The sequence below is a fragment of the Anguilla rostrata genome, chromosome 17 (assembly GCF_018555375.3).
Source record: "Anguilla rostrata isolate EN2019 chromosome 17, ASM1855537v3, whole genome shotgun sequence".
NCBI lineage: Eukaryota > Metazoa > Chordata > Actinopteri > Anguilliformes > Anguillidae > Anguilla > Anguilla rostrata.
Window position 1 is genome coordinate 8,615,444 of NC_057949.1, and position 18,030 is coordinate 8,633,473.

At 42.5% G+C, this 18,030-nt stretch overlaps 2 protein-coding genes across 4 annotated transcripts; both read right to left on the reverse strand.

Moving 5' to 3' along the window:
* Nucleotides 1–35: 35 nt before the first annotated feature.
* Nucleotides 36–7,553, reverse strand: ankrd54 (ankyrin repeat domain 54). The gene is made up of 8 exons (XM_064314240.1): nucleotides 6,610–7,553; nucleotides 6,135–6,182; nucleotides 4,818–4,916; nucleotides 3,565–3,636; nucleotides 3,114–3,161; nucleotides 2,634–2,758; nucleotides 2,290–2,397; nucleotides 36–461 (listed from the first exon to the last, which is right to left on the reverse strand). Exons 1-8 carry the CDS (start codon nucleotides 6,980–6,982, stop codon nucleotides 387–389), a joined length of 948 nt encoding a protein of 315 aa, XP_064170310.1. The 5' UTR covers nucleotides 6,983–7,553; the 3' UTR covers nucleotides 36–386.
* Nucleotides 7,554–8,182: 629 nt separating this feature from the next.
* foxred2 (FAD-dependent oxidoreductase domain containing 2) lies at nucleotides 8,183–16,704 on the reverse strand. Of its 3 annotated transcripts, none has more exons than XM_064314230.1 (10): nucleotides 16,561–16,704; nucleotides 14,691–14,914; nucleotides 14,022–14,333; nucleotides 13,332–13,583; nucleotides 12,102–12,428; nucleotides 11,409–11,575; nucleotides 11,147–11,312; nucleotides 10,180–10,406; nucleotides 9,581–9,751; nucleotides 8,183–9,252 (listed from the first exon to the last, which is right to left on the reverse strand). In XM_064314230.1, the coding sequence occupies exons 2-10, from the start codon at nucleotides 14,903–14,905 to the stop codon at nucleotides 9,050–9,052; spliced, it is 2,040 nt and encodes a 679-aa protein (XP_064170300.1). In that variant the 5' UTR covers nucleotides 14,906–14,914; nucleotides 16,561–16,704; the 3' UTR covers nucleotides 8,183–9,049. The 3 variants fall into 3 exon arrangements, with proteins under 3 accessions (XP_064170300.1, XP_064170303.1, XP_064170301.1); XM_064314233.1 differs by lacking the exon at nucleotides 16,561–16,704 and adding an exon at nucleotides 16,451–16,472; XM_064314231.1 differs by lacking the exon at nucleotides 16,561–16,704 and adding an exon at nucleotides 15,476–15,653.
* Nucleotides 16,705–18,030: the final 1,326 nt, after the last annotated feature.

The following is an 18,030-nucleotide window of genomic DNA, read 5'->3' on the forward strand; positions in this document are numbered from 1 at the left end:
TGGTAACAGTGTCAAGCACACTCTCAAACTCAGCGTTTAATTTTCAGTGATTTTATTATTTCATCCTGATTGTTACACACATCAACAACAGCCAACAACTATAATTCATTTACACTGAGCACCTGTACAATACATGCGGTAAAGGGGGAGGAGGGCAGAAGCAAACGTAGAACGTGACAGGGATGAAGAGACTGACCAAAAAACAGCGACGGTACTTGTGAATGTAGTTCACGTAGCTAGTACATTTTCGACCAGCTTCCAAAAATGTTAAGGATGAGGTAATGAAACCATGTATCTCAGTTTGTCATTTGCCTCCAATTCTGCCTCTACCCCCAACCAAATCAAACCGCCCCATGTCCGCCCTTGTCCAGTCCTGAGACCGCTCTCTACCTATCCCCCAAACTCTGCATCTGTAGACTGAGGGACGTGAAACTGGCCAGCAAGTCTGCCACCTCATCCACCTGAAAGAGAGAATGGTATGGCAGATACCTGTTAAGAAGCAGCTTATCTCTTAGAAGCATTAGTGTCACACCTAAATCAAGACAATTTATTACTGAACGCTTCATATTACTTAGCTTGTCCTAAACCACCAACCTTCTAACACTGTGTACCTTACCTTAAACGTATGGTTCCCAATTTTTTCAACTCAAAGCCCCCTAAAATAACCACCCTGTGTCCAAGGACTCCTTACCCCAATATTTGAAATCTTTATCAATCACTCACTACAGCTTAAAATGCGGTGGAAATTTAACAGCACATGGGATCATTTCTATAATTGCAATGTAAGTATATCTGATGTATTCAATGACCATTTACTGCAATTTTAATGCTGAATAATAACAATTACCAAGGATGCCTAATCCACACAAATGTATTCTATTTGATAGCCAAGAAAGGCAATTCATGAAATATAGAAATCTATACAAAATATTCTTCATAGGAAAATATTTTAATGTCTATATCTTATCTGTGGAAGTATGCATGGTATACATTTGGGTTATTAAGTTACTTGTTTTTTATTTTTAACAAAATTAAAGGTCCTGGAAACTGAAATCTGTGAATTCTTTGCTGATGTATTTGCTTGCTTTCCCCCTTGGCTAAACGTCAGGATTTCAGTAGGTGGGATTAACTGGGGTTCTACCTGAAATATGTAAGTGATGCTCTTGCCACTTTTGTGCAGGCAAGCTAACTTGGAAATGCCTAAACATTGTGCCTTCTCTGGATGCATAAAACCAATATGCTTTTTTCCCATGGGCACTGAAATATTGCAATCACCCCAACAGTTAATATTTGTAGTGCCCACTTTTGTGAGGGAGACTTCCATCCTACCAACTATCTACAAAAACAATGTGGCTTTTCTAAAAAGCTAGCGCTGGTGCATGTAGTGCCTTCCCTCTCTTCACCTCCTTCCCAACAGCCGCTGCAGAACAGACACGTGATGGATCAGTAAGTAGGCCTATCGTTAGCTGCCGATAATTAAATATCTTTCAAGCTGAGATATATCAAATCAAATCCTTTCTTTAATCGGGTGTAATGTCCGGAGTTTGAGACTGCTATCAAGTCAAATGTTAAGAGTACAATAGCTCAGTGTTACATTATTACACACTGAATGATCTGCACATTTAAATATATTATGGTAAAACCAAGCTCATGTTGCTTACTTTCGTGTTGCCTGGCAGTCTAATGTTACTGCACGGGACATCCTACTCTAACCGAGCAATGAGGAACAGTTTACATATAACGTGATTACAGATATGAACAATAATGAGCGCAGGATACATGCCCACTCTATCCTTATCTGCTGAACAGGTCACAAAAATAGTGTTTATTAAAATTCAATAGGTATAATAGTGTTAAAAACTTGAAAGAAATATTAAGAAGATAAGCAATTGTCACTTCTGGGGAATATAACCATAATTTGGGGTTGGCTTGTTTTCTGTTTGACCTGTGAGTAACATTACCTCTAGATATCCAGCTAGCTATGTTAGGTAGGGTACTCATGGTGAGTGGGCGGGGTTGAAGATGGAGGAGGAGACTTGTTTAACTGTAAATACAGGACCACAGCAAGGCAAGAAAAATCCTCCATAGTGTGCCTTTAAAACAAATCGCTGTTCAGACATCAAGTGTTTTTTCTCAGTCCAGTTCAAAGAATATCACTTTGCCTATTGTTTTAATTGCAATACAAAAAGAAAAAAATTCACATGAATGCTTTTAGAACCTTTGGGCTTAGTTCTGTCCCCATCCACATTGGATGTTGACATTGAAGGTGTGTCCAGGTGAGGGTGTTACCTGTGCCTTGGTGCGGGTGTGCTGCAGCTGGGCAGAGATGTGCTCCAGCCTTTCTCTTTCCTCACTCTGGCCAACAACATTCAGGTACTCCCTCAACATCTGAATAATCTGTGGGTGAGATAACATGGTGTAGCGGTCAGAGAGCTGGTCGTAATGGGAGAATGTGCTGTGGGTTATCGTGGTCAGGACACTGGACTCTGAATAAGATAGTGTTCTGCCATAGTGGTCAGAGCACTGGAGTCTTTAATGCTGTGGTGTAGTACTTGGAGAGTTGGACCTTCAAATGGGAGAGTGATTCTTTGAGTAATTGCCAGCTTCTGTGGATATAGACAGGTGTCCATTACCTGTGTGACCTCCCCTCTTAAAGTCTCTATGCTGTGCGAGTCTCCCTCCTGCAATATGTTGAGTTTGGAGCGCGCCAGGTGCAGAGGGGTCCTCCCAGCACGGTCCAGGGCATCTACACGTGCGCCTGAAACAAAAATGCAATGGTTCAATTTCCTATGTGTTAAGTACAAAATAAGTACAGCATACTGGAGTGTGGGAAATGAGAATAAAAAAGAAGCTTCATTTATACAGCACAGTTGCACTTCACATTAGGAGTAATTTTCAAAATGGACACAGAGGCTTCTGAATATATATATATATGTAAGATTATACCTTAGTTTCCTGATACAGAAACTCATAGCACAGCACCATATTCCAGTCAGTATTAGAAGGCCAGGCCTCTTGGCATGGCAGAATATCCTGTTACAATGCTCTTCATAGCAATGTCAATGCCAACAATATGTAAAAACCTCTATCTACAATTTATACTCTGTTCTCACCTCCTCTCAGAAGGGTAGTGATGACAGGCACATGGTTGGTACAGGCCGCTGCAGAGACAGAAAAACAACCAAAGCATGAAATAATTATTGATCACAAAATGCTAACCCAAACATTTCCCTCTCAACAACTCTTACCTGAGACTAATAGTGCAAGGACACTTTGTACAGTTGTCAGAATAACACATAAGTAACACAAACACAGCATCTAAAATGACAACTGTACAAACTAAAATATAATTGCTTGCTTAAAATAACTCTAATAGTCTAATACAGTGCCTACATTTTTCTATATGATGCGATCCATACAACGGTTTGGAATGTTCATAAAGTTTCTGAATTTCACTGCAATGCTTCAAATAAGTATACCGTGGAAGCTATTATCTCTACATTTTTAAAAAACTTGGCGTAGAACATTGTTTCCACCCTACACATCTTTATCTTTTTTTGTTACCTAAGTGAAGAGGAGTGTTGCCCAAGCCGTCTCTCTGGTTAGGATCTGCACCGTGGCTCAGCAGCAGTTGCACTACAAGACCACACGGGGGAGACAAAGACCTCTTATGAGCAGGAATGGGAAAGCATTAAAGCAGGGGTCTGCAACCTGGTCCCGGATAGCTACAGGCTCTGATGGTTTTCATTGTTACTCTGCACTTAAATAATCGAATCGAACAATTGATTACACAGTTACCTCACTTCATCTGGTTACTTGGGTCTGAAATGGGTGCTGATTTTAAGGTGAAAACAAAAACCAGCAGAGTTCTGGCTCTTAAGGACCAGGGGTGCAGACCCCTGCATTAAACAGTAGGCTACAAAACGTTTTTTGCAGCAAAGCTGCATTATGCCAGTATTAATAGGTGTTTTGGATGAGTGCCAAAGTTACCATTGGCTGTTTGTTTTCATGACATCTAAGCTGGTGGTCAATTATGTTTTCATCTTCTCACTTGAAAATGCAAAGAAGCAATATCGCTGTGTGGGACATGGAGAAGGCAAGGTTGTCCACAAAAAAGCAAGCAAACGCAGAAGTGAAATTGCAACAAATAGGAGGATGCATGCAGTTAACAGATGAATATCTTTCCCCATTGGTGGACATAAGGTCATATCAGAAACCTTTGGCAAACATTCAACAATGCAGCAGAAACACAGGTGATCAGTTTAGACAATGAAAATGTCTCGCAGCAATTCAGGTCTTCTGCCAGATTGGGATGGTGTAAAATATATAATTAATCTCCTTTTTACAACCTTATTTTCATATGTGAGTATAATCTATAGAATGTCAAGAGGATAAGAGTCTCACACAGGAAAGCCTGAAGTCCATTATTTCCCAAACTGGGGTAGTTTCCAGGTTGTACTCAAAATAAAGACTACCTTTTATTTCCCCTTTGCCTGAAACTAGTTCCAATTAGCTAAATGCCCACAGTTATTGTCAATATCAGTGCAATAACAGCAAGAACTGCTGGAATGAGGTAGGTAGGAAAATCGATAGCTCAGGTTTGTAGTATCAAGAAAGTTTAGAAGCTTAAAAATGTGTGTGGATACCATTTTGGGAATCACTGGTGAATAAAAACGAGGATATTGGCTGTATCTACCAACCACATAGGCTTCAGCAATATCATCAAAAGCGTAATAAATTTGTTGCTTTTTGGAAACCCAGGTATTTGTCTGGGTACTAACGAGCTTTTGCGGTCGGCGTATCCGTCTGTCACTCACCAATACTCTCGTTGCCGTTGCAGGAGGAGAAGTGGAGAGCCGTTCTTCCCTTATCGTCTGCAGCGCAGGGGTCGATGTCATCCTGAAGCAGGCGGCGCACTAGGAATGTCACAGAATTAAATGTAGTTCCTACGAATACACAAGCTGTAGTTACAGTTTATTTATTTAGCGAATGCAAAGTCCTCGAGCCAAGCAGTTGCCTCCTGATCTGCTGTATGGAGGGTGACTAATCCTCTTTTTAGTCTTCGCAGAGGGCAAGCTTCAGTGATGTGTTCCATTGTTTGCTCCTCTCCACATGCACACAGTGGGCTTGGGCTGCTGCCCCACCTGTGAAGGCTGGCCAAGCAGGGGCCGTGGCTGGTCCTGAATCTGTTGAGGGTTGACCACTGTCTCCTTGGGAGGTTGGTGCCAGGGACCTGTTGAGTGGGGTCCGACACCAGACGTTTGTTTGGGGCATCCTTGGACTCCCAATCCTTCTCCCAATCAGACTGGGCGGTAAAGTAGGCTGGTGGGGTTTTCTTCCAAATTGGTCGTCTAGATGGGAGACGGGCAGTAGGTGGATTGAAGATGCCTGCGTGGATTGGTAGATGGGGGTAATCTTTGACCTTTTGGAGCATTGTTTGAGTAAGTGTGACTCGTCGGATATGTGGGGGGGTTATGTTAGATAGGACAGGGAGCCAGGGGAGTGGTGTTGAGTGAATAGTCCCGATTATGATTTGCATGGTTGTGTTAAGCTGGGCGTCCACATGGTGTGTATGGGACGACCTGGACCAGACAGGGGCACAGTATTCTGCTGCAGAGTATGCAAGGGCCAGTGCTGAGGTACGCAGTGTGGGGGCTGCTGCCCCCCATTTTGAGCCTGATAGCTTACAAAGCAGGTTGTTTCTGGACTTCACCTTTGCCGCCGTTCCTTTCAGATGTTCCTTGAAGGACAGGGTCCTGTCAAGGGTCACTCCCAGATAGGTTGGTTTGGGGGCGTGCTTTGGCAGCTTTTGCATTTTGGAGGTGGAATACACTGGAGACTGTTTTTGCTGGGCTTTGTTTTAGGCGCCAGGTTTTGCAGTATTGGTCCAGTTTTGAGAGGTCTTCAGTGAGGACCTGCTACAGTTACAGTTGTTACAGTCACTCACTCCCACGCACATTACCATACATCTGTTGTTTGACAGAAACGGACACGCAGAAACACACACTTTCATTTCGTAACGTTACATCCGTTCAAACCAAACCTTTCTGTCCCAAATACACATAGCTACGTACACTAGGGTAATTTTACGCACCATATCATTTTATAGACGTAAATCACATAATAGACACTACCTGTATCGATGTCATTCCCGTTCGCTGCCTCTCTGAGTCTCTTCACCGCTGCAGAGGAAAGCAGACAATACATTCTAGGAGTTAGAATATAATATCCTTACAATGACGGTATCGCCAATAGATATAGTTATTAGAAACAGATTTACAATTTGAATTACACAGCTCTCTACATGCCGTGATTAGTTCGCAAAACTGTTGCTAGATTGTTGCTAGTGCCGCTTGTGGTATTCAACATACACTACCAACGTCAAGACTGTTCTGTCAGGTAGTCTGACCAGATGTTAGCTTGCCAATACACTCGTCAGAGCAAAACTGTTGCAGAAATAATATTTAGACTAATGCAGTTTCAGGACGCTAACGTTTCCAGTGGCGATCACAAAATATAGCTAGCTACACATTTCACGTGAAATCTAGTTATTTTAGTTAGGACACACGTTACGGTTATTCACATTCATTTTAATATCTGGTAACTTACCATACAGATCTTTCCCGATGGGCCCAGTACTGCGCCGCGCTCTGCCGTGCCGCCATGATCGGCTCCCCGTCATCTTTCCAGGCTTGCTTGCACCTCCGGCCACAGTGCTTGCTCGGCTCGGTTCCCACAATAGGTGCAGGTACCGAAGCTCTTGCTCAGCGGTCTGTCCAGTTCGGCCGAGCCTCGCTGCCCCTTCCCCAAACCCACTAAACCCAAATCCAACGGCATCTCCATCCCTTCGTTGTTCGTCCCTCTCTCTGTTGCTGTCTCTCTCTGTCAGTCGCGGCGGTCCAGCTTCGACTGTGTATTCGCCTTCGGAGCTTGAGTGCTCATCGTCTGAAGCAGTAGCAACGATAGGACTCCACCCGTCCATTTTCACAGTAACATACGTAGATTCTCTATATTAACGCTTTTGTTCAAATTATGTTTGTGGTCGCTAGTTAGTTAATTCTCGTGAACAGTTTTATTAATATCCCTTTCCTTCACTTGGATTACAGACTCGAACACACAGCGTCCAAAATGCTGTTACCAGCGTTCGAAACATCCGCCATTTTGGTTCAAATATTGACACTTAAGTGAGTAACTTCCCGTCTCGTGAGCCAAAATGGTGCCCATTTCACACTTTCTGTTTACATTGGCCTGAGAAGCCATTTCCTATGTTATACACATCGCATTTACTTGTCCGTACACTTGAATTGAACGTTGAACTAGCCAATCAATAGTGATAAACAGATTAACGCTTTAAGGTGCACGATCAAAAATATGATCTTAAAAATGTTCTTAACTGCACATTCTAATGCTGATGTAACAATCACTGTTGTTAATTGAAAGCAGTGGGGTTCTCAAACACTGGCCTAGAATTTCAAAAAACCTACTCTACAATGGGTTAAAAGAACATGTCAGTTAGCATAACATATAGTCAAAGTTGCATGAAGTGCATCTATCTAAACGCCTACCGTTTTTAATTCCATTGACTCAGAAATGTGCAAAGTTCAGTTTGTATACTCAAAATAACCCTGTTTCTTTTCATTGTTATCACCTGCCTACCATAATTAGTTTATCATTAAAGTGTCTGGATGTTTGATAACGGAATTACGAAAATTTGATAAGAAATATAATATTAATACCCCAAATGCTCTTAACATTATATTAATTTGTGGGGGAGGATAGGGTCAGCCGGTTTTTCCATTTTGCCTTAAGTCTGCGACCAATTTATACCTAAACCCAAGAGAGGTAACTCATTTGCTTTAATCCACAGATCATGCCTAGAGTAACAAGGAAAACCAGCATGACCTTGACTCGGGACCAGGGTTAAGAACTGGGCCCTGTTTCACAAAGCAGGATTACAGAGTTAGCTGAACAACTACACAGAGTAAAACCCAGAACCCTCCCAAATCTGGAACATAAAAAGTAAAAAAGCTGCTCTGGGTTTTACTCGACGCAGCTGCCCAGCTAACTCCGTAATCCTGCTTTGTGAAATACCACCCAGAGCACGCATTCTGGTTGTCCAGCAATTTTATTCTATTTTTTACATTTAAAAAAAATGAAACTGCAGTCTGAAGCCATCCAAAACTAGCTATTAAAATCATTTGTTTATTGCATAAATAGTCAAATACAAAATGACAATTGTACCACAAAAAATATATATTAAAAAAACACTGCATAATTTATGTTGCATATACATATACTACATATATACACAAACATTTTCACTTTTCTTTGTTAACCAAAACCCCCCCCCCCCCCCCCCAAAAAAAAGAGACACGCAAGACAGGGTGAAGATTGGCTGGTTGGTTTCAGAATGAACAGGGAAGAAAATTAGACATACTTTTCCGAGCGCAATATCTTACCTCTTAGTACCATTAGTAACCAGTGAGTGAACATAAGGCAGAAGTGTCAGATTCCAGTCCTGGAGGGTCACAATGTCTGCTGGTTTCTAGTGCATTTCAGCACCAATAATTCATTTAAGTCACTGATAGTTTAAACGGTTCATACCTTGTTTCCAAGGCCTAAAGTGCCAGCTTATTTGTTGAAAACTGCAAAAATCGGGACGCCATGTCCCTCCAGAATTGGAGTTAGATACCCCATATGGGCCTAGAGAAAGAGGAGGTGAATAACGACAAGTCAATTGTAGTGTCGAGACCCAATCAGGAACTACCTCCCTCACACCTACTCACAGAACTAAAGTTGTTACTACAGTTCAGTGAATCTACCGCCTCAAAAATGTGGGATGAGATATGCCCGTTTTCTTACTGGGCTAAAATTTTGCACAGGTCCACTGATATTTCTGTTGTGTAAAGTGCGATGCAGGCAGAAAATGGGCCAAGGCATGAAGACAACATACACGTCAGTTAATCCCCTCTGAATTTTCGCTGTGACAGTCTTTCAACTAGGAGTCATGAGTTTTGTAATCAGAGGTCCACGTTACTTCCTGAAGCCATTAAAAGCTCGGGGGCGACTCGTGATCAGGGAGGGGCGTGTTCTCTGGAGCAGTCCAAGAGTTATGATTGGTGGCCATGAGCCCCGCGTCCCGTGCATGCTGCCACAGCTGACTGTTGCCTATGAGCCCTTGTTTCTTCAGGTATGCTTGGTAACAGAAGGTGGGTGGCCTTCGATTTGTTAGGGAGAAACGGAAACAGGATTCTGTGTGTGTGGGGGGGGGGAGAACACAACAGATTAAGTATTCAGAGGAGTTCCACCATATGTAGTATCAGATATAGAATCTTCAGAAAACTGTTTGAGTGCAGACATTATTTCCTTAAAACAAACCAATGATAATATGAATACACCTGCAGTGACAAAAACAATGAATGTATTGCTATCCTTTGTAAGGGGTATGAAGTACATATCCTCCGGTTGTATATAGTACCACTCCAAACCACAGTGATTTGTGATCATCAGGCATGAATGAACGCATAATCCCTAAAGTGGAAATTAAATGTATCCACCTGCAGTGAGGTATCAGCAGTACCTGCATAGAAGGCTCTGAGGTCCGTCTGGAGGCAGTGCTCTAGAAAGCGACGTAGCGGTTGGATGTGGGATATGGGTGCGTCCCACTTGGTCAAGAAGTCCTCGATTATGTGGTGTACGGCTTTGGGGCGGGGTAGGGGCCACCCAGCAGGCCGCTGTCTCATATCACGCTCTGAGAAGAGGGTTATTAAAAAAATATTTCAGGAATGAAAACAGCATAACCATGTATTATTAATGCTACTCACACTTCTCCTTAGTACAGTGCTTACATGGGACAATGACCTAGAATCAATAATCATTCAAAAGGCAAAATTAAAGACCATTGATTGAATCCAGGCCAAACTGTTTACCACAGCTTATGCTATATTTCAACTTTGTTACTGCAGCTTAAAGTATGCTTACATGTTCTATTGTGACTGTGTCTTTTTGCATTGTGGCTAGCCAAATTACAAGCTCAAATACAGGCTGCAGGCTTCACCAGGTCTCTCTTGAAAAGGAGGTTCTCAGTCTCAAGAGATCTCCTGGTTAAATCAAGATTAGATTAAAATAATGCCGTATATCGTCATTCACTCTATATAAATACATGTAACCATGGCTCACCTGTGGGCAGCTTACTGTAGAAGTACAGGACCGGGTGGAGGAATCTGGACCTCCAGCCCTGGGTCCACTCTGTCTGGGAACGCCCGGCGCCCAGTGTGTCGGTGTTGTTCAGCCCATACTCCATGACCAAAACCAGCAGGCCCGGCTTGGTGACCTGGTGGCCTGACAGGGTTGGGAGCTTGGGCAGAGCTTGGAGGGGGAACTCCTCCAGGTACTCACAGTGAGAGCTGTGGGAGGGAGGCATGGGAGAGAAGAATTTTAAATAAAATAAAATCTATATATATGTCTAGCAATAGCAATGCTATTTATTGAATTCATGTTGGCATATGATTTTTTGGCAAGTAGTAATAGTTTGAAATCACATACACTGAGTTTTCAAGTACTCGTATGAAATAACGATATGTAGCCTTGTCTGTTTGCATTGTTAAGTTTGGAGTATACATGTGATTCTTCTGAATGAAATGTTCTGAAAAACCCACCCAGCATATTATGAATGCACAGTAAACAAGCTTTTCAGAAGATTCCCAAGGTGAGTATTTTGAGTATAAGTGGATGTTCAGCTGTACTGTCTATTTTGAGCTATTTTAAACTTAAGTCCACCTAAAATAAGATTGAGGACTCCCACCTCAATATAATGGTTTCAATTTGGCACTTCTATCCAACACCCACAACAGGCTGCAGTACAGTGGCTATTTGACACCAGTACATGGTAGCAGTATGTTGCTGCCTGGAAGGTGAACTAATTGTTAGGAAAAACAAATTCAAAAATTCTATACGTTTGGCAGCTACGTAAAGAATGTGTAAATGGGCTTTAACATCCAAAATACCAGTACGATCCTTTAAATGGGAGGAAGTCACCCAATCAAAGTGAGAAAGTCCAAACATATTATGAAGGCAAGACAATCTATACTGAAGATGGCCACTTAGAATGTGGAAATGCTGAGAACAAGGCGCAGTGCCTTTTTACCCTCGCAGTAACACAATATCCCCCAGCACTCGGAACATTTGGTATGGTCCAGAGGCTTCATTGACCCTCCTCAGCAGCCAGGAAATGAGCTGATTGTTCGGGAGCGATGTCAATGGCCAAGCATTACCATGGTAGCGCTGCTCCAGCACTCGATGCACAGCACGTACTGGGGAAATCAAAAACCAGAAAGGGGAAGTGAATCTGCCAGTGAATCTGACTTCTGGAAAAGTCAATTCTAGAGTCGAATGTCAAGAGTCATCACCTGTGTAGCGGAATCCATGAATGAAACCCCCAGCAGATGAGCGGTAGTCCCGGGAATGTGCTGCGGTCCCCAGCACAAACAGGCCTGGGGTGCCCTTCCCTTCGTACCATGCTGTCACCCTCGGCAACCGCCCCCTGGCTTCGGCACTGGGCGACGGTCTGGCAGAGCTGCAGATCAGTCAGAATGCAGTACAGTATAAACCAACGAGCAGAACCACAATTACAAAAGCGGGTGGACAATACGTTCCGCTGAGAAGTAATGTGAAATTAAACCCCAGGAAAGTATTTGGTTGTACATGTGAAGAACTCGGACCAATAAAGATTACTGTGGTGGTGATGTTCGGGGGGGAGGATTCCAATTTAGAACATGAGGGCAGATTCATTAAGATAAAACATCCAGTTATAATTATACAAGTTTTAATGATCAAAGGTTTTTCCGGCATAGAGAAATCTTTGGCATTCACCAAAGCAAAATTTGCAAGCGCCAAAATAGCAAAGCAAAATAGTTCAATGTGAATGAAGTGGGAGGACGAGTGGCCACAAGCACTAACCCAATGATGGGGATCAACCAAAGACCCATTTCATGACAATGGAAAAACCCTGTGATCATAATCATTTAATTCCCAGAAAACATTTATATAACACAGTATATTGTGAATTATAAAACAATATATCAGATACGTCCAGCTCTTACCTGTCGAAGATGGAGAAGTTGAATCGGAACCCAAGGCAGCGGATGACGCGGTCATATGGCAGCCGGAAAGGAAAGTTATCGTGGTAACTGGATATGGAGACTGGATCTGAAGTCTTGTTGCCCATGGGCCTATCCAGGAGCTCAGCCAAGGTGAAGTACAGCTGGCCACGCCCCCCCTTGCCTGTGTCCCGCCCCTTTCCTGCCCTCCCTTTGCGCTTCCTGTCTGCACCTCCATCTTTGACGATGGCGATTTCTTCAAGACCTCCGTCCGCAAGGCCGTCCAAAGACTTCAGCTGGTAAGTGTCCAATAACTCATTGTTTACTGCCCTGAAACAGAAAAGGTCACACTATTTTTTAAAGACCCTGTACGAACAAAATCTAGATTTTCTAAACAGTTGAATTATAAAGAACCAAAAGCAACTGTGAGCCACAAGCGGCATTAGATTTGCTACCGCCGGGCCTATCCATGAACTAGAACACTCCCTTAACAGGGTGAGCCACCCAGCAACCCCTATCTTTAATCTTAATGAACACTTTAAATTTAAGAATTTAATGCAAATACAAAAAAATGCTCACTTTTTTCCTTATTCCTTAATATGGAATGCCTAATAGCTGCTGTAAGCCTGTCCCATCTGTGCAACAACCTGTCTGTTTGAGAGGGTGGAGATTATCAAGCAGGTTCTCCTAAGACATGTGCAGCAAACTGCCACTCATTTTCACACTGCGGTCCACCAGCTGAGCAGCACAGCCATTTGCACCAGAGGACTGCACATCCTGCACACTGGCACAGGCAGACCACGGCCTCCCGATTGGCCAGAGTAGCTGCTCCTACACAACGAAGCAGGGAACAACTGTCCGGACAAACTGTAGGCAATCATGTGTCGCCTGCGGTGCTGGACACTCACACGTTTAGAATTACACCCCGTATCATGGGACACATAGTGCTTTAGCTAGAACACACTGCCACATACCACATAGAGCTCCAGTGCTTCCTTCGCATTATTAGATGTGTTGTTTCTTTTAACATACATGTTTTGGAAATATAACACCTTGAGTTTGTCTCGACAGTGGAGCAAAATTTGAATGGAAAATTTAATGTGAAAATTAAACAGAATTGTTAATGTTGATCTATATTTTATGATGCAAATGGTTTTGGCATCACAATGCCACTGTGTAGTCATGGATGTCAATAAAGCATATTTGAATCTGAATTTAGATTTGTTCCCATGCCTGAGGTCTCCCACGTAGTGTGTCTGCCAGGCCAGCCGGACCGGGTTCGGGCTGTAGAGGTGCACCGAGCTGGCATGGCCCAGGATGTTCTGAGCCGTTTCAAAAGCAGAGTTCCCCTTTCCCAGAATCAGAACCGCCTGGTTCCGGTACTGCTCTGGATCCACAGGCACCGACTCGTAACCTTCCACCAGCTCAGACCCGACAAACTGGACCTGCTGGGGTACCCAGAGACCGGTGGAAACCAAAAGGACTCTGAGAATGAGAAACACAAAATAGAAGCACAAGGTTTACACTAAGTGGCTCACTCAGTGAAGGCACACACACCACATGGGTCAATAGTAACAAATCAAATGTATCCGAATTTCACAAGAATCAAGAGTAGGTGGTAGTCTTCATTTTTGTCAGTTATTTATAGAAGTTACAGATTATTAATCAGTATTAATATTCAGATGTGCTGCTGTACACTTAGGCAACATTTACCAATTTATCTCCTGCTAACTGTAAAAACTGGATTTAAGAAAGTCAGGACATGGAAAGATAAGACTAAAACAGTATTTCTTGAAGTGATAATGACAGAAACAGAGTAGAATAACTGGAGACTAAATCACTGGGGGAAAGAGTTTAAAATATTGAAGGTTAAAGGGCAGACCGGTATTGACTTGAGGAGAACAAAGGAAGCGAGTTACACACCTGCAGCTGTACTCCGTTCTCTGCTGGTCAATCAGTGTATAGCTCCTCCCCCCAGGGGTCCTCAGGTTTGAGGCGCTTACCCTCCCAATGTCCACTCCATACCGCACCTTCAGCCCCAGCTCCCTGGAGTACAGGGAGAGATAGCGTGGGAGGGCGTCTGCCTCAGGGTACATCTGTGTGCTGATTCGCTGGAGCAGCAGGTCCGGCCTGTCGCTCAGCAAGGAGTTCCAATCGTGTCGTAGGTTGAACTCCCGGTTCCGCCTTCCCGTATAGATCTTGTTGATGCTGATAAGCTTTCTGTGTCGAGGGTAACTGGTAAAGGAATGGCAAGAACATTGTTTTATGCAGCAAGACACACAAATTCACTCACATAAACCTTGAATTGGCACAGACCAGGGAGATGCAAGAGAAAAAGTCTGATGACAAATATGGGACAGGTCACCACCTTTTAAGAGAGCTGAAAGAAACACTATAATAATAGCAAAAAGATACTCCAGTAATGGAATAAGACTAAACTATCAGTTAACGTTGAGCCAGCTATTCCAGGTTTTTAATAGAAGCTGGTTAATGCACTGAGCATATGCTATGCTAACCAGTAAGTATGCAAGACCTGGAGTGCCAGTTTGAAACCTCTATGAAGTGGGAGTGTTTTTCCATCTCCACACTCACATGTTGAAAAAGCTCCCTGGTCCTGAATTCCTCTCCAGGATAATGTAATCCCGCTGGCTCTTGGACAGGAAGTATCCCATCTGTAACCCTGCTGGTCCTGCCCCCAACACACAGTAGTCATGGTGATGGGTGCTGTTGGTACTGTGGTTATTGCCGGGGAGACAGTGGATCCAGGCAACCAGGAGGGAAAGGATAGGGAGGGGCGACGAAGGCATGGACACCAACTGAAAAATAAAGTCTGCGATGAATACAGTGGAACTCAAGTTGGACAGTAGACTGACATCCCCACACAGTGCATATACACAGCATCAAGTGAGATGCTATGCATAACGTCATCAGTAACATTTAGGCTACTGGCTGTACAGTGTTGTGACTGAGAAGCACGCACAGGGAAAAACCTCACCACAAAATTACCGAGCCAAACAAGACAATCTCCAACAATTAAAACTCCGGTATCCCCAAGTAATGTAACCTCGCAGTCTACAAATTCGATACATGGGAGGGACTTTTTTGTTATATGAATTTAGGAAACTTGCGTTACAGTCAAGTCATTTGCACATAAGGACGACATGTCAAATACATTTATTTCCATGCACGACAACAAGCATAACCATAACATTGTTGGCCTAGCTATGTTTTTATCCTCGCCCTTGAGGTCCTACAGTTCCCACCCTTGCAGCTGGAATCTAGGAACAACGTTCAGACCATAGCCTACCTATGGCAATTAATCTGGAAAAAAGCGACCACAGGGCTAGTAATATCCTATTTAAGATGGAACAGCTTACCTGACAGCGCAGGGTATCCTTCGTCCCGCTAACACATCAAACAGACTGGTTTAGCGTTGTTCTTTTCTTTCAAACGTAACTGGCTTTATATAGATTAATTCATGTTTCATAACCAGTCAATGCCTAAATTACACTCGCTCGGAGCGTATAGTAACAGTCGTGGGTAGGAGGAGCCAGGCGGTGAAGCACAGGAAGTAACTGAAAAGGCCTCTACTGCGCATGCGGAGGGCAAAAGAGTTGAAATAATTTAAAAAACCAAACTACTCAGACAACTCAATAAAACATTTACCGATCATATGCTACAACGGGACACAGAAAATAACTTAAGATGCTATTATTTTTAGTGGCTCGATGATATCCGTTCATTTAAGCGTGCATGCAGAAAGATTAAGCGTTCGTGGAAATCCCGTTCGTGGAAGTTCATCACCAGAATTTAAAAGGATCAGATGTTAAATTTTAATGCCATGTTAAGGATATTAAGGATCGGGCCGCTTATTTTCTCAGTAAATGCAATCCGAAAGTATTGCGTCCCCTGCAGTACCCGTTTTTTCCATTTCTGATTGTATTATTGATTGTATTTCTCATATTTTGTGGACAAAGTCAGAAATATAAGGGATAAAATATTCCCTACTTTTACACCCCTAATCAGCTGCCCATCTCAGCCAGTAGTTTTGGACTCTTTCCCCCTTCTCATTACTTTACAAGACCTCACTGATTTGGTGCTTCTAATGATGTCCCTTAGACATCTTACCAATCTCTCTGTTAAATGGGGTCTATTGGAACTTGTTTGTCCCTTAGGACCAAGGGTTGCTAGTAACCCCCAGATCTAGATTAAAAACAAAGAGATCTGGACTTTTCCCAAACTGTGGAATATGTTGCAAGTGTTTCCTAAATAATTTTTTTACTGTGCTCAAGAGCAGTCAAAAACTAAAACTAAGGTAATTAGTCGGAACAAAAACCAGCACACAAACCAACCCTCGAGGACAAGAGCTGTGAACCCGTGGGTCTTTAGAGTCTTCATAGTTATCTTGCAGCCTCTGCAGCCTAAATAAAACGTAAGCAATTTCAATGACTATCTGGCCTACCTTGAGATGAGAGTCTTTAACGTTAAGCTTGAGTTCACCTGTGTATTACTAGCAAGACCAGGCCAAAACCTAGTATATGGCTGGACCGGCCGACCAATAGTGTAACTTCACCACTCAGTCACAGACATTCGCGTTTGTAAGACTGGTCCCAACGTCACGTGACACGTTGCACGTGTTTATAATTGTTTTGGAAAGCAATTCAGTTTAATTTATAAGTTACAGAAAATATGTGTGAATCTCATTTTGTTCGTGGAATGTTCCTGTTATTTATTTATTTTTAAGACAATTGTACCACCATACTACTCTCTACGAACTTGTTTCAAGCAATGGGGCCGCATAATCTTGCTGTTTTTGCCACTTTCTGGAGGCAATTTGTGATATTTCCTATAAAAAATAAAAATAAAAACAATGGTAGGATTTTCTGATTGGGCGAATTAGCCCAACAAAATATGCTTCCTATTGTTTTTGCGGTGTCACTATTAATAATATTTGCTATAAAATATCAATAGTAGTTTCAAGTTGGTAGCATTTTCTGATAAGGTAATTTAGACTGTCTACTAACTAAAGTTTTATGTCGGTAGCTTTTTCTGACGTTAAAAGAAAAAGTTGTTATAGTGCTGTGGTCATGCAAGAGTGTTGGAAAAGGAATATCTTTGGCTATTAGTCTCATGGAAACCCAACCAGATATATTTGCGATTGGTGTAGAATGACTTATCCTAAAGAAAATAATGTAATTAGTTAAGAAGCATAAGGTAAGGGTTACCTACTTTATCATCTAATAAGTAGAACTAAAAATCTACTTGCGGTAGTCGGTAGAAAAGATCTCTAATTATGACTATAAATTTGCGCTACCAGGACATTTCGACAAGGAGAAATCAACAGAGCACCTGCTCCCTTGTAGCCGTGACTGTATTGACGATACAGCACTACGCACATCCCCTCTTGCCTATTGTTTAACTTAGTCACGAGAAGTCTCGTTTCCGCTGAGTCCAGTTTTGAACTTTTTTTACCAGTTGAAAGTTCTGTCTGTTTGTGCACTGTTTATGCGGAGTCATGGTTCCTGCTTTCTCTCAGTCGCCTGCCTCGTCTCTAGTGCTGAGTCATGGAAACAGCCGTGTCCGAAACAGCTTACTTGCCTATTGTTAAACGGGAGAATGTAAGGGCATGTAAGAGTCTAAACCATAAGGTAAATATTGGCCAAGGCATATTTCTCATTAACCAATATGCTGTGTTCAAAGCAAAGGTTTGTATAAAACGTGCATTTGACTGTACTTGTTATACACATAGTTATAGTATTAGCTTAATTGTAAGATTTTTTTCTTCTTCATATCAATAAACCATTCATAATGCATTCCTAATACATGTTTCCTAAACACCTGAAGGCACCATTTCATTATGCCGATAACTGTATTACAGTTGGTATTTTTTAAAATGGCACACCTATTTGCTTAATTGAAATATTCAGGAAAG